At 39.8% G+C, this 21,104-nt stretch overlaps 5 protein-coding genes across 11 annotated transcripts in view; 2 read left to right on the plus strand and 3 right to left on the minus strand.

Annotated features, from left to right (window-relative positions):
- The window catches only part of c1qtnf13 (C1q and TNF related 13), a 68,407-nt gene that overhangs the window by 41,607 nt on the left and 5,696 nt on the right, over positions 1–21,104 (minus strand). The gene's annotated exons all lie outside the window — the stretch shown is intronic.
- Positions 1–21,104, plus strand: part of nudt4a (nudix (nucleoside diphosphate linked moiety X)-type motif 4a) — a 63,832-nt gene that overhangs the window by 28,825 nt on the left and 13,903 nt on the right. The gene's annotated exons all lie outside the window — the stretch shown is intronic.
- Positions 17–7,876, minus strand: dnai7 (dynein axonemal intermediate chain 7). Of its 4 annotated transcripts, XM_046036951.1 has the most exons (17): positions 7,757–7,876; positions 6,803–6,820; positions 6,474–6,555; positions 6,183–6,271; positions 5,200–5,304; positions 4,891–5,028; positions 4,034–4,168; positions 3,731–3,834; positions 3,197–3,355; positions 2,920–3,046; positions 2,746–2,836; positions 2,300–2,463; positions 2,045–2,204; positions 1,710–1,924; positions 1,454–1,612; positions 764–877; positions 17–351 (listed from the first exon to the last, which is right to left on the minus strand). In XM_046036951.1, the coding sequence occupies exons 1-17, from the start codon at positions 7,757–7,759 to the stop codon at positions 76–78; spliced, it is 2,139 nt and encodes a 712-aa protein (XP_045892907.1). In that variant the 5' UTR covers positions 7,760–7,876; the 3' UTR covers positions 17–75. The 4 variants fall into 4 exon arrangements, with proteins under 4 accessions (XP_045892907.1, XP_045892908.1, XP_045892909.1 ...); XM_046036952.1 differs by lacking the exon at positions 6,803–6,820 and having other exon boundaries at positions 7,757–7,775; XM_046036953.1 differs by lacking the exon at positions 7,757–7,876 and having other exon boundaries at positions 6,791–6,809.
- On the plus strand, positions 7,831–9,346 carry lyrm5a (LYR motif containing 5a). The gene is made up of 3 exons (XM_046036966.1): positions 7,831–7,970; positions 8,261–8,335; positions 8,420–9,346. Exons 2-3 carry the CDS (start codon positions 8,291–8,293, stop codon positions 8,630–8,632), a joined length of 258 nt encoding a protein of 85 aa, XP_045892922.1. The 5' UTR covers positions 7,831–7,970; positions 8,261–8,290; the 3' UTR covers positions 8,633–9,346.
- On the minus strand, positions 11,150–19,177 carry slc5a8 (solute carrier family 5 member 8). Of its 2 annotated transcripts, XM_046036956.1 has the most exons (18): positions 19,053–19,174; positions 17,535–17,746; positions 17,055–17,174; positions 16,290–16,355; positions 16,122–16,173; positions 15,942–16,009; positions 15,774–15,812; positions 15,249–15,364; positions 14,698–14,838; positions 14,396–14,525; positions 14,169–14,257; positions 13,740–13,849; positions 13,555–13,622; positions 13,298–13,384; positions 12,778–12,995; positions 12,384–12,487; positions 12,144–12,232; positions 11,150–12,061 (listed from the first exon to the last, which is right to left on the minus strand). In XM_046036956.1, exons 2-18 carry the CDS (start codon positions 17,703–17,705, stop codon positions 11,942–11,944), a joined length of 1,788 nt encoding a protein of 595 aa, XP_045892912.1. In that variant the 5' UTR covers positions 17,706–17,746; positions 19,053–19,174; the 3' UTR covers positions 11,150–11,941. The 2 variants fall into 2 exon arrangements, with proteins under 2 accessions (XP_045892912.1, XP_045892911.1); XM_046036955.1 differs by having other exon boundaries at positions 17,535–19,177.

Raw genomic sequence — 21,104 nt, forward strand, 5'->3', positions numbered from 1 at the left:
AATGTACATTTCAAACTCTGTTTCAAATGTCTTTAATTTGTTCAGTTAAAAAAATGATAGTTAATTTCACACAGGTTATGAATACATCAGGGGTCTGGTGGCACAGAGCAGGCTCTGTACTGTATCGACAAACAGATAATTGGATTCTCTAGTCCGAGCTATGCCGTTACTGCTCATGTTATCCTGGAGCGTGTGGATAAAGGTGGAGTGAAACTCACTGCCAGGATAATGGTCTGGAGAGAAAGCCTCACTCCCCTCTGTGATTTCCAACTTCTGACTCCTCTGAGCACCCAGCAGGTAGAGACTCCACGAGCCCTTAGGCACAGGGGCAGGGCCGTGGTGCTCACACACCTGGCAGAGGAGAGGAGGATAAAGTACAAACAGGAAAATGAACAGCAAAATTCAAAGTAAATTTGGATTTACTGGAAGTTTTGGATTGGGTTTTTTTGTCTTATACTGCTGCAGTTTTCATCTCTGGCCTGTAACCATGGCCAAGACCCTCACTATCTTCTAGAGGGAACCAGGTGATCCCTGCTTGAGGGATGCAGCCTTTATTTTACATTCTTTGTGGCACTGTACAACTTCCTCTTTCTCAATCTTAAAAGATTATATATCTGCCCTTCATTGTCTGGGTGGGTGTGTAAATGTCAAATCTGCTTGTGTACAGGGCATGGTAAACTTCTGGCTGTGATGCAGCCCTTGGGAGAAAAAAGGGGTAGAATGCTAAATTAAATAAGCTGTATCTATGTGTGAGCGAGAATACCTGCATGATCAGATGCTCAGGTCCACATTTGGCATTCCACTTGCTCCACGAGAACGCGCAGGCAGAAGCAAAGAGGGCCATCTGTTCGTAGGCAGCGTATTCTGTAAGTGGGTCCTGAAGAACAGGAAAGCACACAGCACATTATAACACTGTGGAAAATGTTGGGACTGTAATTCAGAGAACTGCAAACAAGTAATAGCAGTAAAGGTAAATCTAAACATGTTACTCATTCTGTGGAGTGGTCCCTTAAAGCTTTACATAATTAATGGTGAGTAGGCTGTTTACAAGCAAGTAATGTTGTGGCTGGGCCAGGTAGAATTATGTCCATCTACTAGTTTTGATTGGCTAGAGAGATGTGTACAATGATCAATGCATGTTATCACCCATCTCTGCTAAAGAAACCCTTTTCACAAATTTGATTTGCTAAAGCAGCAATGCCTGAGTACAGCCTCACAGAGCTGCAAGCGTGACTGTAGACTCGAGCTGAAAAAAATGTACTCTTTAAAATAAAGCTTGGAAGAAAGTGGATAACATGTCATCTCCCACTTCCTGTCACCCGAGATGCCAGACAGTATGCTGCAACGCTGGTTTGTGCATTCAACACCGCATGTCCTTCAAAATAAAGGCTAATCTGGCTCAAACCTAGTGTATTTCTCTTATTCTAAAAGCCAAAAATTAGAAGATGCAGACCTTGCCACAGGTGCTGACGTATTTGTCCGTGTATTCATTTACAAAGATGTTGATCCCTGCGTTAACTATGGCTCTCTGCAGGGCGGGGACACTCATCCACTTCCCTGTGAGGTGAGAGAGACCTCTCTCTCGCTCTGACTGCAACATCACCTGATTACCCTGTTGGTCAAATAGGCACAAATTAATTGTAACTGTCAAGCTACATCTCCTGGTTTACTTTTCTGTTATGTGAGTACAGCACTTTCCAGGCTCTTACCTGGATCATGATACTGAGGTCGATGAGTGACCCGTTGATGTTGAAAAGAGCTGAGTCTTGGCCCAATGGCCTGAGCTCCCAGCTCTGGAAGGGAAGGTTTGCATAGGTTTCTTGCATCAGCACAAAGGCCTGGAAGGAATCCATCTTGAAGGAGATCTTGGCCTCTGCCTCCTCATAAGAGACGTCAGTGATACCGTCCATCCTCCACTGCTTCCCTGGATGAAAAACCAATTTCACATTTCAAATGTTTTTCTAAACCTGACCAGTCAATTCCAAATTAATCTACTTTGCTGCTTGAGAGTATTATTACATAACATGTGTTGCTGCTTCCCTACCTGCAGCATCCCAGCGAGCAACTTGTGGAGTTTCCAAGAAGACAACAGAGTCGGGCAGTGTCACAGACACACCAACAGGAGGGCAGGTAGCAGCCTCATTGTCATCGATGTTAGACTTCCCCATTGGGTAAAGGAACACCTGTAGTCCTTTGTTAGAAATCTAGAAAAGCATGGACATGGAGAGTGTTGTGTGAGGTCAACTTTAGCTGCTGGACCCGGTGGAAGTACCAAACACTGAAGCCCTTTTCTGTTTACCTGTCTAATTTCCCAGCCATTGACCTGGTGGGCTTGTGGTGGGAGGGAAAACACGTCATAGTATAGGACCCCACCCAGAGGTGTGTACTGCAATAAGTCCACCACCTGGGCACCGTTGTCCTTCACTGTCAGCTGCACTGGTGGGGAAGTCAAATCCCCCTCAACTGAAGAGAGAAAAAAACATCATCCAAGCTAGAGGAAGAGGTGCTGGTTATTAACTTTGAGGAAAAATAAGATTGTTTGTCTTTTGAAACTTAAATGACTTACTGATGTAGACAGATCTTAATTGACATTCTAAAACATTAGCAACTTAGATTTAGTTATTTGACACTGTTAGTTCATGTATCAAAAGACTTGTCAATAATTTTGAGAACAGGTTTAAATCCATGGTGGGGCTGTCTTTTTGTTTACATTTTTGTCAGGAAGTGTCAGGCTGGACATCTTACCATCAAGTGCCGCCATCTGTGTCTGTATCTGGCTCCCTCGGCCTTCTGCAGGCTGCGCACTGTTACTCCTTGACTGTAGACTGGCTGCACTCTGAGAGACGCATACACAAGAAGAATGAAAACACCACATTGAATTTCAATAACCCAGACCAGGAAGTCTTTCGTTCATCTTACCTTCCTCCCTTCAGTCCTTTGGATGGACTGCACCTCATTGCCTTCCTTCACTTTCCCCTCTCCTTTTAACTCCCCCTGCTGAGGTACATCTATGCCTGCTGGAACCTCCTCATCACCTGCAAGAGACCTGGGACCAAACACATGAGGAAAGACAAGAACACACAGCGGGGAGAACATGTTAACTATTATCATTAACATTATTATTAAGGTCAAAGTATTCATGGTAATAGAAGCATTAGCTGTATTAGCAGTGGTAAGAGTACTATCAGATATGTACCTGTGGCTGGGTGTGTGTATTCTCAGGTGAGCCATCCTCGCCAGCAAAGACAGGTGGTCATAACGTGTGTGGAGGATCCGTACGGCGATATCGCTCACAGCCAACTGTTTGGGAAGCTCAAAGGCCAGGCCGGCCTCTTCAAAGTTAAAACCTTTAAACCTGAATGGAACAGTTAGAAGCAAAGACAAATACTACATAAGTACTTTTACTGCTAAATATTATTGTTCTTTTTACAGTGTTGTGACCTGTAAGTTCCACCTGGCACGCAAAAATTACAGATGCTCTTGTTCTAGGGTTCTTTTGAAACACTTAATCAGTGCAAAGTGTTGCTACCTGTTTTCTATATTTATCATTTTTTACAGAAGTTTTTACACTGGTTTTACTGGTTTTTATATTACTTCAAATGTAAGGTATACATGATATAGAAAATATTGGATCCCTTACCCATCATGAGTCACAGCTGCAAACCTCACTCTTTGTTTTATTGTAACATTTAACTCATACAATGTATTTGCAGCCCTTTCTTCCACAAACCTTGGATTCTTCTTGAGGTTAGCCCAGAGACACAGTGTAATGTTCTCATCTTTGACCACAGTCTGCATGTTGCCTGTCTCAGTGTCGATGTTCGCACTGGCCCTCTATGACCAAAAAGATTCACAACACACAAAAAAAATGATTCCAAAAAGCCATCCACAGACAGTGTTTGCACATCTTGCCTTGAGCCTTGCAGAATGCTAAAAAGCAACCCGTGCAGACAAGAATAAATCATTTTTATTATTCACAGCTTTCATGTAGTGCTTGACAATGTGTAAGCACAAGCAGCTATGAGTCTTGTACCTTGAGGATCTCCTCTGTGGTGAGGTGGTGTTTGGAGTGGATTAGCTCCTGCAAATGTATGAGAGCCTCCTGGTACTTCTGGTGCTCTTGTGGATCTGAAACATCTTTGAGCAGACCTTCCAGCCCCTCAATCAGCTAAAAAGGACATAGCATTTATTTGAACACCAATTTTGTAACACTAAAATGCAACAAATAATTTTCTCACCCAATTTTAAAAGAGATGATTATATTATAAAGATAATTCTAAGAAAACGCAATGACTAAATTGGAATTTTCTTGAATGGAAAATGTAAAACAAAAATGCATACTGTCAGGACTGTACAGAACTTTGGATAAAGGTTGGGAGTTGAATTATTATAAAGGAAAGTTTATTTGTAGGATAAAATGAGCAGTTTAGAGAAAATATTAAATCTTAATTATATTAAAATAGTAGACATATCTATGACATCACATTTAAAGAGACAAACACTAATGTGCCACTGACCACAAACAGACTTTGCATCTTCTCTATTTTGTATTGTGCTCATAAGATTGTTATCCGATGATGGAAACACTGGCAAATGTGTTTTTCCTGCCTTTAATTCTCTCATTGATTAATATTAGTGCTTTAGCTAACAATTATCTTAATTATCAAGTAATTAGCCCAAACTAATAGCCTTAAAGTTACTTTCTTTGTCTGATAAACAACCTAACAACCCATAAAATGTTTTATATTCCCTTAGGTAATATAAACAGCAAATATTTGGTGTTTATATCTAATAAATAATTTGTTTACTGATCATAAAGCCAATTTATTCTTTATTTATTAATTGAATGCACATGCAAGGCATATACACATCTACACATAAAATACAGACCTGTAGAGCGAGGTTACATTGCTTGAGAACGGTTGTGATGTTGACCTCTGGGTCATCTCTCCATAGGCTGATATATGTGTTAATATCCTGCTGTACTGCGGGGTCAGGGGTACCATCGCAATTCATGTATCTCTCCCACTGGACAACAACGACATAATGTGTGTTAATATCAGCCATGGGAAATCTGCTAGTGGAGCTTTGAACAAAGGCCTAATCAGGCAAGTGTGACGTTTTTGTTTTGCGTATACTATTTTGTATTATGCAAAGTCTCCCTCTTGCTAAATGACTCACACAGGCAGAAACACACACCTTGGCTTTCTCCACGGCACTGGTTTTCCATTTAGTCGCTGCAGTATGATTCTCCTCCAGTAGATGGCGAAGTTCGTTCAGCTCATCTTCTCTGCGCTCTTGATCCTGTCAGTAAAAGACACCGATGAACGCTGCGAAGCAACATGCCCAAACTCATCTACCGTCTATTTCCATAAAGAGTAGTCAATTTTAGTATTTCCTGTTCTGCTCTTCCATCTGGTGTTGTTTGACACTGAATGTATCAAGAGTCAGGAAATGCACACTCTATAGCTTAATGTGTATCACAGTCATTGCACACAAGGGCACAGACTTTAATAAGGACAGTAGGGACATGTCCCAAACAATATCCAGCAACTACTGAATTGTCCCTAACAACTTTTGATCCAAAAATGAAAATGTAACTACTGATATCCGTCAGTGTCTGGTCCAGTGGTTCTCAAACTGTGGGGTGGATCTAAGCAGATCTAATATTACATGAATGTGTTCATTCAGCTCTGATGCAAGCAAGACTAATTTGTGGGGGGACTTGACCTTTTTTTAGCGTCTAAAGGGGGGCATGACAGAAGAAGTTTGATATCCACTATTCTAGTCAATGTATTTGGTACACAAACAGTTAAAAGTTCTCATTCTCTACTAGAAGTCCAATGCGTTTCTAAGTTTAAAAAAAATCCTTACAGTGATTTGGTTCCGCTGCCTACCTTTTTCAGACCCTCAGACTTCATTTAAAAAAAAAACTACTAGCAACACATTTTGTGAGTCATTCAAACCATCAGGGGGAAAGTGAGATATATGCAAAAGTTTTATATTGTAGTAACATATAACATGTAATCTCATTCACCTCTCTGGCTCTCCTCTCACACTGTGTGTGAGGAGTGAGAGTGAGTTACTATGGTTTCAGGGACGCTCTGCGTCTCTGTTGCTCTGAAACTTTAGACAACACAGAAGGAGAACAACAGAGTCTTTAGTCGTTAGGGACATCTTACCTTTAACTCAAGCCTTTCTAACTCCCTTTCCTTTCGCTCTCTTTCCAATCTGTCCTGCTCCTCCTTCTCGGCTTGCAGCTGTGCTTCTTCTATAAAGCAAAAGCACATATGAAATGTCTGTACAGTTAGCTCAACACATCCTGCAGGCATATCTTTTATCCCCAAACAGATTACTTTTCATCAGTTTCCTGCAGAGTGTATTGCCTTATACTAAGCACAAACACTGCATGAATGCCAACAAGTACCTAATTTGTCCCCAATAGTAATAATAGAGACAGATATCTGGATTACCTTCCTCTCGCAACCTCCTCTCCTCCTCTTGCTGCTGCTTTGCCTTCAGAGCCTTCGTCAGCTTCCGTCCCATTTTGCATGACTTGACCAGCAAAACTTTACATATTAGTGTTTAACACGGGTAGCCTCACTACTACAGTAATGCAGTTAGAAAAAGGTACTTTGCTGAGGAGAAGGGGCACATAAAGTGAGCGTATACCGTGATAATTACTGTAGGAGTAAGACGTACACTCTATGCCTGGCTGCATGTATCTTGAACTACATAGCTATGATAACGTTAATCAGGTTAATGTAGAATTATAAATGTGCTGACTGACTTTTGCTCATACCTTTACTTTCTTGGGTGGCTATCATTCACAGGAGAAAAAAGAGAGACGGTTAAAGAAGGTTTGAAACACGAATTCAAGGTACAGGGTAGGAAATTGGTAAGAATGTGAAGAAAAGAAAGCATCAAAATTCATGGTGCTTCCTGCTAATTTGAAAAGCTAACTCAGTTCAGCTCATTGCAGGATCACATGACATGGAAGCTATTGAAAAAAAAAGCATTATGTTCCATAAATTATTAATAAATATTAATATAAAATAAAACAAATACTCAAATCTAAAATGAAGAGGTGTGTCTGATTTGCCTAGTGTAGTACTACAATTCGGCATTGGTTTGGAGTCCATGAATCACATGACATGGAAGCTATTGAAAAAAATGAATTTTTTACTTAAATTATTAATAAATATTAATATAAAATAAAACAAGTACTCAAATCTAATATAAAGAGGTGTGTCTGATTTGCCTAGTGTAGTACTACAATTCGGCATTCATTTGGAGTCGGTAGGTCACATGACATGGAAGCTACTGAAAAAAAAAGCATTATTTTCCATAAATTATTAATAAATATTAATATAAAATAAAAACAAGTACTCAAATGTAATATAACGAGGTGTGTCTGATTTGCCTAGTGTAGTACTACAATTCGGCATTAGTTTGATGTCTTTGGATCACATGACATGGAAGCTATTGAAATAAATGATGATTTTCCCATAACACGGTTTTAATTGTAATTTATTGATGGTCCCTAAACTGACCCCCGGTGGTTAAAAGCGAACTATCGGAGGTGAGCTAACCGCATTTATACTGCCCACACTGGGTGAACGGAGTAAGAAGCCGTCACCGGATCCTGGGTGAATGGCTGTCGAATATCCAACTTAAAATTAACTTCACCGCGGTATGACAAGGTTTGAGGCCAGACAGGGGCTGTTTATTCGAGAGAGAAAAAAGTAAAACTCACCATGTTGATGCCACAGACTGCGGAAAGGCTCTAACGCGTCCAAGTAACCATAGAAACGCGTACGCATGCGTGGTTATCTGTTGTTATTTGCGACAGAAGAAAACGTCATACGGCAGAACTGTCCACTCACTGCAGCCACAGGAAGGACAAAGAAAAGGAGACGTGTGTTCATTATCGTACTGCTTGAGTAAATCTACTCAAATAAAAAACAAGTGTAAGTATTATTGTAGTTTTTAGTATGGCCGTTCGTAGAGTTTGTGATAAACTTAATGTGTTCAATGCTAACTAACAAGCTAACCTAGCTGTAGCTATGTTAGCTAACGTTAAGTTAGTGGGTTGATTAACTTAGCTGTTGCACCTTTTCTTTCTTTAGGGGTCTGGTTAATTATATTGTTTGACTGTCTTCTGTCTTCATTCACTCCCGCTCACCGACTGTTTCTGTCTCTGCTGTCATTTTAGTTACCGAAAAGTTAATAGTTGTCTTTCATATTGTTCTTGTTTCAGAAGTGTGAAAAAGGCCATCTCGTTCCTGACATGGCCAACCCTTTCAGGGGTGAGGTTTTCAAGCTTTACAAAACTGTAAGTGGATTAGTTAATGACACACAAGGTTCGGTTGGGTCCTGTGCTGGATATGGTTTTAATGTGTTTCTCATCCTCCAAAAGCTGCTGTATCTTGGCCGCGACTACCCCCAGGGCTCAGCTTATTTCAGAGAGCGCCTGAAGTCAGCTTTCATGAAGAATAAAGACGTGACAGACCCTGAAAAGATCAAAAAGCTAGTGGCACGTGGCGACTTTGTCATCAAGGAGCTGGAGGCTCTGTATTTCCTCAGGAAATATCGAGCCATAAAGAAGAGGTATTATGAACCAGACAAATAATGACACTCACAGACAGCACCCAATTACCTTTCTGAAATGTAATACGGGCTGTGAGGAAGGAACAGTCAATGTGGCAATATTTAATTTATCATACTAATGAGATGCAGGTGTCCTTATATAAAAAATAAAGCTCGCCTCACAAGGGAAATGAAACATCGATCTCTAAGATGTGCCAGAAAGTTGCTGTTACACAATGTGCTTTATATTTTTATACACAAGGTGTACCTTTTGTAGGCCAGTATTTTAAATCACATATACCATATACATGTAATGTCATAGGTTTTCCTCCAGTTAGGCCCACTGGCATATTGAGTGTAGTCAGAATCAATCAGTTATCAATCAGTGTTAATTAATTTAATGTCCATTTTGAAATGGATGTTTTGGAACATGACAAACTGCTGGTATCTGACTGACAGTCGTATTGTACAATATATTGTGTATTTCATTGTATATATGTAAATTCATGGTCGGATTTCTTTAAGATTGAATGTACATGACTGCGTGTCAATGCACTGTTAGAAAAACATCTTTACAGTACATCATCTGTACAGTGATGTTGTCTGTCAATGCATATAATAAAATCACAGCATTGTTCTTCAACAATTTAACTCCTTTACTGTCATTGCTTGTATAGGATTATACCATAAATATATTAGTTCCTTTGTATCAAGAATGACAAAGAAAATAAATGAAATATAACAAATACACAACAAACTTTTGTGTGGACGCTTCCTTTTTTTTGTAACCAGCTGAGAGTTTCAGAAGACAGGAGTAGTGTTTGCAGATTTCATTGTCTCATAACCTGAAGGAGGGAATAGCCCAAAGCAGACATCAGCAGTTATGAACAATCTATAGCTTTGCATATTGTTTCACTGCTGCAGCACACAATCTGTCTTTGAAGAACTTGCATAGGTAATAGCGTAATTAATTTCCTACATTTCCCATTACATAAAGATTTGTTTAGATCAGAGTTTTTCAATTGCATTTTTGGTAAACATGACTTGTGGGATTTCTTTATGTAGACAGATTTTGATTAGCTCAAACATGCTGATGAACAGTGTGACGGTATTTGTCATGACCTTTGGGTAACAACAGCTCTAGAAAAAAAAAATGTGATGCTATTTGAATTTTTTTAAAGTTGAAATACATTTGAGAGTTTCCTCCTCAATTTTGGTGGCTCACTCCACATTAAAGAGAACGCAACCCTAAAAGAAATGTATCATGTTTCAAAAGAGGTTTTGTCTTTTCGTTCTTAAAACATAAATGTGCGAAGAGACACTTCAATCAAGAAGAAAATGAACAGAAAAAGATTGGTTCTTTTGTATCTGAACTTTAATATAAAGCTTCATGTCAACCTTACCTCAGCTGGGTTGGACAGCACTGTGACAGCTAACATGAAGCTAGCCGTCAGGGACATGGAGACAGGCAGTGCCGTCAGTCTTCTGCCCCCTGTTAGGAAGTCCCTGGAGTTTTCTTGGCCCCAGGTGGCCCAAGCAGAGTAGACCCAGATCCCAGTGGACACCACCAGCATGAGAGCCACACCACATAGTCTACTATCACAAGGGAGCCAGCTACCAGAGAGTCCACATACATTTTGGTGCAACTCAGACTAATATCAGAAGTTAAACTATTCAGAAAGTTTTTCAAACTCTTCAGTGTGCAGCTTAAATTTGAACTGCAGGAAAATAAACAAACATTTCTTTTCAGAAAAATGAAGAACAGTAAAAAGCCAAGACACTATTCCTCTCCTAAATGTTTAAGTCTGTATGTCTTTGTGTTCTTGTCTTAGCATTACAGACAGGGACATGAAGTGAATATGCAACAAAGTGAATCATCATTACGACCTCATTTAGTTATGTCCACTTCTTTTTAACTCAAAGAGCACTGACAATTTTGAACTCAACTAAAAAGTTAAACTTGCTTTAATTCATTGTGTTGACTACTTTTGTCAGATATGTGTTTGTTAACTGAACTTGGGTATGGAAGTTATCAGTTGACAAAAAAATCAAGCAAGAGGAAAAGAAATTGTTGCTGCTTTACATTTGAGTTAGTATTCAAATTCCAACTAAAATATAGACACTTTTGTGGTAAACAAGAAAGGACTAATGCCACAGGTGGAGGAGGCACCTGACAACGGCCTTGTACATGTAAATTGAAACTAATTTGGAATTTAAACCCTTTTACTTGAAATGGACAGTAGTATAAATGTGTAGTTAAGTTGTTTTAACTTGCAACTGTGAGTAAAAATAATTCAGAAATGTATGTCGGTTGGACTAGTAAAGACAAGTTTTCTTGCATTGATAAAGTAAAATAATGAATACTGAATAAATTATGAAGTTGAAACAAGCTATAAAAAGTTTTATCAATGAAAAAAACAACGCTGAGACAACTAGAACATTGTAGTTTCATCAACTTGAATGAACAAAGGCGATCTTCAAGTTGAGCAAACTTACATTTTCAAGTTACACTAACCTGAAATGTCTTACAGTGTAGGATTTTATTGATATTCCTTATCAGTCATCATTTAAAAAATTTCAGAACAGGATTATAATTGAATATTTGATAATAACTAAATGTGATTTCTAGAGCAGAAAACAGTATTTACAACAGCAACGTCACTATATAAACCCAGGATAATATCTCTCTGGAAACAAATCTAAAACATCAAAATAAATCACATTCCTGACTTTAAAATAATGTGTGAAGTTTAGAAAGAGTCCGTTTGTCTCAGTCAGCAGCTATGTTTACAAGGACTTGCGAAATTGTAAGACGTGTAGCAAACCATGCTAAACAGTTAGACTACAGGCAGCTTTCATTTTAGCTTGTTTGAAACAATTCTCCATTAGCTAGCACGCTGTGCTTGTGTAAAACCAAAACACAGCTGCGATGGATGAGAGACTGAGCAAATTAAACTATTGCTGTCTATATGTTCATGCTTATTAAACAGGTGTATTGATTAAGTATTGGCTTTTTACTTGTGAAGGCTTTATTGCACTTGCTAACAGTAATGAGTCAATCTGAGTAATCTCCAGATTTGCTCCGTGACTTCACTCCACGTTTATGTGTGCATGAGTGTGGGGCTGCAGAGTGATAATAAATTAAACAGATGTTTTAGTGTAACATGTTTTTTTATATTAGATATGTGTATGCTGGCCCACACGGAGGTTGTTTCTGGACCAGATGTGGCCAACGGGCGCCAACAAATTATAGATACGCACGCCATTTTTCTCCTTCATTGACATTTCTTGTATTACACCATAGAAAAAAACCATGATTTAATACAGAAATTATACAACAAACAGTTAAATTTCATGTGGGGATGCTCCTTTTTGCTGAGTCCAGCTCAACGTCACAGAAAGTGGGATTAGTGTTGCCCAGTGTCTTCTCTCTGTCCCTTGTTAGGTCAAGCTTTCCTGTTCGTCCCATGACCTCAAAAGGGAAGAACACAAAGCAAAAAGTCAGCAGCTGTTTATTAGTCTACAGAATGTTGTTTCACTGCTGCAGCACTTACTCTCTCTTTAAAAAACCTGAATAGGTGATAAAAAGTTATGTCTTCTTTCATTAATGTAAGCCTCGATTCAACCTTCAGCTTCCGGCCTCCTGAAATGCACATTAAGAGCACAGAAGAGCACATCAACAACCTTTAAGCTCACTACAAAACAGTGGGACAGCCTGCTGTCATTTTCATCACCAAAATACTTGATTCATAAAAATGGCATTTATGAAATAGAATATATGTTATTTACAGTACCTGTAAACAGACTGACTAATAGTCCCACACTGATAGTTATTATGGTTCCAATAGGACTGAAGTAAAGATAGGACAGAGAGTACCAGGTATCTGCCAGCAGAGGCCTGGAGGTGGCAGAAAATAATGCATGAGGAGTGAAATCTGGCACATACAGACGAAACTGTGACATCAACATTTTAAAATTTCCCATTATAAATGTTCTGTATAATTGGACTCCAGCAAAGATTTAAAATACTGTATTAAGTAAATAAAGCAAACAAAATCTTACTAACTCAATATCACAATGTTATTATGCAACCATTTTTCATCCTTATAGGCAGGGATTAGCACAACTGAGGATACTAAATATGGCAAATAATATCAAACCAATAATCAATCACAACCATTTACTTACTTGCCATCAATGTTGTGCACTGGGGCTGTGGTGATGGAGGTCAGCTGTGTTGGCAGAGCAGTGGAGGTCCAATTGAGGCTTTCTGTAGCGGTGAAGTTACATCCCTCAGTGGTCAGGGACAGAGGTCGGCTCATCTCAGGAGGGGGAGGGTATATCTGGGCTCCGATGCCCACCCACAGAGACACAACCAACCCTGATACAAGACCTGTTAAAGCTCCCTAAAAGACATTTTGATCACTGAAAATGCTAAAACGACCTTTTTAAGAGGAGCAGACATAAATGGTACACAGTTTTAAAGGGGTGTGAGAAAGTGTGATGATGTATAATTTTTATTATTTCTAAGAAAAATTAAGATATTTCAGACCTGGTAACCATTTTTTCGACATTTTAAAGGATAAATAACTGATTATCCCAGGAGTAAAATTAATTTTCAGTGCTGGATTAATGTCCTTTTTTAATATTAGCATGGGTTACAGGAATCACAATACCAACAACTGAAGTTAAATGAGGACAGGCTTACTTTGGAGTTGGCAAATGGACAGATGATACCCAACGTAAACAGGCCAAGTAAAGGGCCTCCAACGATCCCAAATATACTGATGACCGCCTGTATAAAGAAGCACACAACACTTAAGTTGCAGGGTTCAATCCTATAATAAGTCATGCACCCCAGGCAGAGTCCCCTCCTATAATATAACAATCATATACATCCATCAATATTTTTGTCTTTGTTTAACCAGAGACCATGGAGCCTATGTACTAACAGATCCACTTTACCTGCAAGATCCCTCCCATGAGTGAAGCCAGTCCAGCCATTCCAATACATAAAACCCCATACAAGACGCCTGCAAACAACATTTGGGAAGAAATGGAATCATTAATTACTGTACTACCTAATGGTACTAGTGTTCAACAGACAGCACATTCAGCTGAAATACTGTAAATGAGGACAAACCACTCACTCAGTCCTTTTGAGGTCCAGGACAGGTGTTTCTCAGACATGTTAGTGTATGGTTTGATCAGGTCCTCTACTGTCACTGCAGCCAGTGCATTGATGCTGGAAGACACTGTGCTGGGGTTGATTTGACACCGAAATCACACACAATTTAGTCACGAAACCATCACACAAATACCTTGCATATGTGGATGCAAAAGCTTTTTTCTGATCCCACTTTGTAGTACTGAACATGTGCTGATATGCCGATCAAAGAAATCATGAATGAAAAACATTAAACATGATAGAGATTAAATACACCTAATATAACTTATATTATAAAATATTTTACTATGAGTACAATCTGCTCAAAATAGCAGTAAACAATACAGTCAGCTTTTGAACTCTCAATGTGTGAGTTGGATCTGTTGGAATGAATGTTAAATACTGTATTAACCTTAGAGATCCACTATACGCAGCTGCAACAAACAATCCAGGAAGGCCAGGATAGTCTCCCAAGATGTCCATCACCAAATATGGCATCAACTACAGAGGAAGGGTGACACTGGATTAAACCCCAGCACAATCTTGGTTACTTTCTATCCTCAATGCGTATACCTATGTGTGGGGTTTTTGTCAAGATCACCATAACTCTCAGCCATGCGATGCATCTCTCCGTCGTACCTGATCAGGAGCAGAAACCAGTCCAGCTGTCCATGGGTCACAGTTCTTATAGACTGAGAAGAGGCACATTCCTGCAAACACTGAGCACAGCAAGATGGACAACAGGCCTAACAGGTTGATGTACAGAGATCTGGAAAAAGAGAGAAACACACATAGAGTAGCAAAAAAATGGACAAATTTTCTTTTCGAAAATTGTAAATACACCAGCAAATATATACAAACGAAGAATCAAAGGAGCTAATATTGCCACCATTTATATCTTGTGTCTGAGTAAATGTCTCACTTGGTAAAACAGAACTCACAGTCTGGCATGAGTGATGCTCTTGCAGGAGATGTATCTCTGAACCTGGGCCTGGTTGATCCCATAGATACTGACCCAGACAAATGTCCCTCCAATGGTTATGGTCCAAAAAGTGTGTCTCCTCAGAGGGTTCGTGTCAAAGCTAGTGAAACAGACAAAAGAGGTCAGTTTGAATTTCAGTTGCCTGTAGGTTAACCTTAACCTAGAACAACTAATCTATCTGATGTTTATTCTCCAATGCTACATCATGTTGGAATCTATTACTATCCATGAGTTGTTCTCTAATCTGTGGAGCCAGTAAGTTCTCTAACATTTTTGTAAAACTCATCCTTGCCAGATTCCTAGAGAACACCGATATCTGCTAGATCAACGCCTGAGCTACTGTCTCTACCTTATCAGTCTAACTGTTGTCTCCCTAACAAGCACAGTTACATGAGAGAAATAACTAGAGCTGGAAGGTCAGTGAACACTTGTGGAGTCAGTTAATGATAAATGTAATGTTATTCTCTTCCCACCGTTAAATAGAGCCATTGAACTCCAACACATACTCACTCCCAAAAGTTGAGTCTCCCTCCTTGTTGTGAATCTGAGATGATGGGGAGGACACCCCCTTGTAAGACCACAGACCTGATGATGACAGACAGGAAGCCTGCAAGCATGACACCAAGCTGGAGGGGAAGGAGTTTGATAATTTTACTTAGAAATATTCCCTGTTTTTGCCCCAGTTGTGCTTCTAATTTCACCAGTTTGTTGCACTTAAAGTATTTTACATGGATAACATATCATGTGTAATGCATTATTCCAAAACATGAGCAAAATTGTTGGTGTTTGGCTGACATGTAATGACTTTTCCATTTTTGTATAAGTGGAGATCAGTTCCTTGCTGTGGTGGCCTAAAGCTGCGGTGTGTGACTCACTGGTGAACAGTATAGTCACTAGCAAACACAAAAAGGTATGACACATGCATCCCCGACTTGGTCAGTCAATTTAACACTCTCATAAATCTAATGGCTTATTACCAGTAGTACCGTACCAACCACTTGTTATTGTTGTTGTTTTTTCCATGCCGAAGCCTACCTGAAACACATCTGTCCACACCACCGCCCTCAGACCACCCTGTCACAATGTAGACCACAAAGAGATGTTGTGTGCACTGCACATTCAAATCCAGGAATCAAAGGATGATATCAGTGGTTTTAATTTTGTGATCAGCAGAACTCAGTTGAGCAGACAGTTGTAACGTACCATCGTGCAGTAAAAGGTGCAGACCACGCCCGTGGAAATAACCGCACCCCACAGATCCATACCAGTTACTGCAGAGGGAGGGAGGGTTTCAGGCACACTCAACTGAGCAAAACCAAACAGCTTCAAGTGCCCTCATTCAGGAATGTTTCATGAATCAGACCGCTGTGTACTGAAACCTACCTTGGTTTAAAGCAAGAGCTGGGGCGTAAATGACGATTCCAGTGTAGAGGATCTGTGACAGACAGAGAGAAATAACACAGACATAAATGACCCTCAGACGTCAGATTTGCTGTTTCACTCTTAGAGGTTGAAGCCCTGTCATTATGTGCTGACTGGCTTCTTACTCACTGTCTGAACAATGAAGAGCAAAGTTCCCAGCAGACGGGTTGCTCTGCTGAAACGCAGCTCCAGGTACTTGGTATAGATATGACAGGGACAGAAGAAAACAGATAAAAGAAAAGATTAGTGTCAGAAAGGTCATATCAGTCCATGATGAATGGACTTCCATCCTATTTCTCACAAGAAAAAAAACAACAATTTTTTCAATGCGATGCTTTAAAACAAAATTACAATGAAAATTGAAGTGAAAAACTGTTTACATGTTAAGGTGATTCATCATTACAGTTTTGCAGAAGCTATTAAAATATATGAAGGTAATGAATTTATTTCCTCACAGTATCTCTAAAAATATATGAAAATACCTGAAAAATGTGCGGCGCAATGAAATAACATGAGTTGTACCATGTTCACGAGAATGACACCTATTCATTCAATCTTCACATCTGACATTTCTTACCCTCTATCTACTCCTGGGCCACTTCTAAATCACCTTAACTTGCTGCAGAAATGTATATAGGAGGGCAACAGCTCTGATACATCCTTCCCAAACTGATGTCACCTTACTGTTACCAGACTCTATTTCTACATACTTTTGAAGCAGAGCCATACCAATCTGAGATCAGGCCAAGGCCCCTCTTACACAATTCTTTTTCTTTGCACAGTAACTGTTGATTTTACAGGTAAACAAAACATGTGACATATTTCACGGCTTTGTCAATAGAACAGCACTGAATAACCACACAAACGCTGATATAAAAATCAAACCACACTCACATCATATGTGCTGGTGATGGCCAGCCTGTAAAAGACTGGGAGGAAGACCTCAGATACGACCACCATAGTCATAACATAGGAGAGACCATAAAATCCAATATTGGCTCCATAGCGGTATACCTAGGGATGATATGAATGAGTAATGTTTTCTATTTTGATTTGCAATGTTTTCTGTAAATTTATTTAATTACAAGGAAATGTGTGCCATGAGTTCCCCTTATAATTGCATGATGTAATGAAAAACCCTGACTTACAGCTCATAAGTTTAGGTTTTAAGTTTATGTCCCATGCATGTCTCATTGTCTCTACCATTGTGTCTCTGATTTGATTGAAAAATCTGAAAAACTCCACTGACAAAGTGATGCATCTCATCCCACTAATAAGTTTCCTTGCATCCTGCAGACTGAAAAAGACACAACTGACTTTTCAGGAGACAAGTGTTTTTTGAATTTGTCCCTTGGGAATCTGCTATAACCTTACCTCGGCTGGGTTGGACAGCACTGTGATGGCGGACATGAAGCTGGCAGTCAGGGACATGGAGACAGGCAGGGCTGTCATTCTTCGACCCCCCATTAGGAAGTCCCCTGAGTTTCGCTGGCCCCTGTCCGCCCAGGCATAGTAGACTCCGACGGCAGCGGACAGCACAAGCATGAGAGCAAACACCAAATAGTCTGCTACCACAAAGGAGCCACCTACCAGAGAGTCCCCTGACATTTTGCTGCAAGTCGGACCAAAACTAGGAACTTTTTAGAAAGTTATTCAAAACTGTCACATTTGTTTTGACTGGAAAAGCAGAACCTGAATGAATAGAAGTCCTGATAAATGATTCTCTCATTCTGAGTGAGAGAGCAGGACCACAGACTGAAGCCTTTTATATGTGTGTGTGTGTGTGTGTGTGTGTGTGTGTGTGTGTGTGTGAAATAGAGAGAGAGAGCATTCCAGCAGGTAAGGAGAGTCAACTGTTCACCTGACCACAGGATAAAAGCTATCATCTGACTCTAGACCTCTAGACACACACACACAGGCCTACACAAAATACTATACTCCGTAAATACTGACTTTATAAATACGTTTACAAAAGGAACAATTCCTTTGTACAATGAATAATAGCGACAATTCCATGTGTTTTGTCCTGAAGTTTGCATATTATTCAAAAGAAGAACTTTGCAACAGTAACCTATATGATAAAACATGTTGTAGATCTAATTAATTGTTGCAACTTGTTCAGCCATGGCCTACAAGCACTCCCATGACTCACGAAAAAGACTGATTCAAGAAAATATGAATAAAATTAAATAATCGTTTAAATAAATAACTGATAAAAACAGCAGAAACAAGGAAGGTTCTCACATCCCTGCATACATTTCTACTAACTGACCACATTTTTGTTTACTGCCTCTACTCTAAGTGTTATTCACTGCTTCTGAAATGTGTGTAGTAGGTACTGATAAGAAACAGACCTCTGATTTTTAAACAGTTTTGCTATGCAGGGGAGGAAGAAAGGGTAGGCAGCACTCAATCTGACATTGACATTTTGACTTGTCATCGAAGGAAAAGCACAAGTGTTATTAATAACATTAAAGATTTTTTTTTATTCAAGTGTCCAAGTAAGCCAGGACCACAGTGTGGCAGCAAACCAATATGCAGCACAATTCCCCACGAAACTAGGACAGCTAAACCAACAACAGCTACAGTTAGCAACAGTTAGTGCTTACTCTAGTGTTGTGCTGCCCCCTATTTGTTTGGAGTATGAACTCGACAGGTGGCCAAAATCGAGTTATACCTTTTCCAACTGTGACATGTCAAAATATCTTCTGTGAAAAAAATGTCTATAACTGCAGTCCTTTTCACAGTTCCAAAACAACAAATATATGACACTGAAGATCTGAAGCTAGCTTTAAATTGAGCATTGCAGCTCTTTACTGGTGATCATAATAACTAATAGTGTCTTTATTACTGAACATATATATTATTATATAAATATACAATGCATTTTACCTTATCTAAACATTGTTTGGTTTTCTCGCTTAGCTCCATGCTCTTACATGGTCCGTGGTTATATCAAATTTTGCCTAACAAAAATAAACGAAGTTGAGGCGCGAAGCCTCAAACGAAGGCGGAAGTGAAAGCACGATTTCTCTCTGTCGCTTCTTCGCTTCTCTTCGCCCACCACGCGGACTAAAAAATTCCCACAATGCTTTGCTCAGCATGGCTGCGCCCTGGTGTCGGCGTGTGTGTAAACAGTTGTAGTCGAGAGAAGAAATAAATCGGAGTTTTCATGAATCATTTAAATCGCACGACGACCTTTGGAATACAGTTACTCTCATATCAAGCAACAAGGCGAGGATGAAGATTAAATCCAAGTCTTCGTACCACAAATCTGAGAACACCTACAGGGTGAGAGTCCAGAAACGTAACTTAACGCAGCATGACGCTAGAAAAGACACATGGTGGAGATAAAAACACAACTGTATTAGCGTAGTAACAATGGTTAAACAGATATTTTAGATGCGGGTTATGTCCAAGCAAGTAGAGGGATACAGAGTTAATTTCACTCAGATAGCACAGTCTAACACGTCATGGGAAAGATGGCATTTAAACTGAAGACCCTAAAGAGTCCCATTATTACAAGACCATTGTTAGATTCGTGGTTTCCCAGCCCCAGCAGGTTAAACCCTTATGATGTGTCTCTTTCAGTTTCTCACTTTTGCTGAAAGACTTGCCAATGTCAACATCAATGTCATCCATCGTATTGACAGGACTGGATCTTACGCAGAGGTTTGTACAGAATAGTCTTGGCAACATAATTGTTCACCTCGTTTATACAATAGGCTTCTGAGTGTCTCATGGTTTGAATCTGATTGGTAATGCCTTTTTTTTGCTCCTTCTCCAGGAAGTAGAAACATACTTCTCTGAAGGACTGACAAAATGGAAAGACCTCAACTTGACAGAGCATTTCAGTATGTGTATAATAAAATACCACATCATTTTGCTGTATTATCGCCTTGTAGTAAGTGATCTTAGCAGCAAAAATAGCTTCAGGAGAGATTCCAAGTGTTGTTAAAATGAATGCCTCTCCTCCACAGCTACATTTTTGAAAGAGGTTTCCAACAAGAGCCAGTCATTCAACATGCTGGTTTTCCATCAGAATTCCATAGTGGAGAGTCTGAAGACACACCTGACTGTCAAGGACAGTCTGGCCTACCAGCCACTGCTGGAGTAAGTTGTTGTTTTGTGTGTTTAAAAAATGCTTGAATCAATAGATGATGAACTAGCTGACATGTGTCTCTCCTCTCTTCTCCCTCTTCCGCCAGCCTGGTGGTGCAGCTGGCCAGAGACCTGCAGACTGATTTCTACCCCCACTTCCCGGACTTCTTTATTCTGATCACCTCGCTGCTGGACACCAAGGATACAGAGGTCCTGGAGTGGGCTTTCACCTGCCTCTCCTACCTCTACAAGTACCTGTGGAGGCTCATGGTGAAGGACATGACCAACATCTACAGGTGAGAAATAGGATGGAGTCTCTGTGGATGCTTTTCAGGTCAATCTGTTTTCCAACATGGTGAATGATATTCTTTCCTTAATGTAGCACTTACATATTATTGAGATGAAGAGTGCACATCGCATGTGGGTGGAAATCAATACCTCTTTTCACCCCACAGTTTATACAGCACACTGTTGGCACACAAGAAAGAGCACATCCGCAAGTTTGCAGCAGAGAGCTTCTCTTTTTTGATGAGAAAGGTGAGTAATTTGCAATGCAGGCAGATGTCAAACATTAGCTTTTACCTTCGTTTCTTATGCCTTACAGTTTAATCGAGCGTTATAGCACATTTAGTAGTTACACTGTAAATTTTTGTGTTTCAGTGTTTTCAGTGATAAAACGATGTCTCATTGTGTCACACAGGTTCCAGATCTTGATGCCCTGCTGAGTCATGTGTTCTCAGATCTGCAGCAGCACCCCGACAAGGCGGAGGGAACGGGTCAGCTGCTGTTCGAAATGTGCAAAGGAGTCCGAAACATGTTTCACTCCTGCGCTGCAAATGTGAG

The sequence above is a fragment of the Micropterus dolomieu genome, linkage group LG22 (genome assembly GCF_021292245.1).
Source record: "Micropterus dolomieu isolate WLL.071019.BEF.003 ecotype Adirondacks linkage group LG22, ASM2129224v1, whole genome shotgun sequence".
Classification (NCBI taxonomy): domain Eukaryota; kingdom Metazoa; phylum Chordata; class Actinopteri; order Centrarchiformes; family Centrarchidae; genus Micropterus; species Micropterus dolomieu.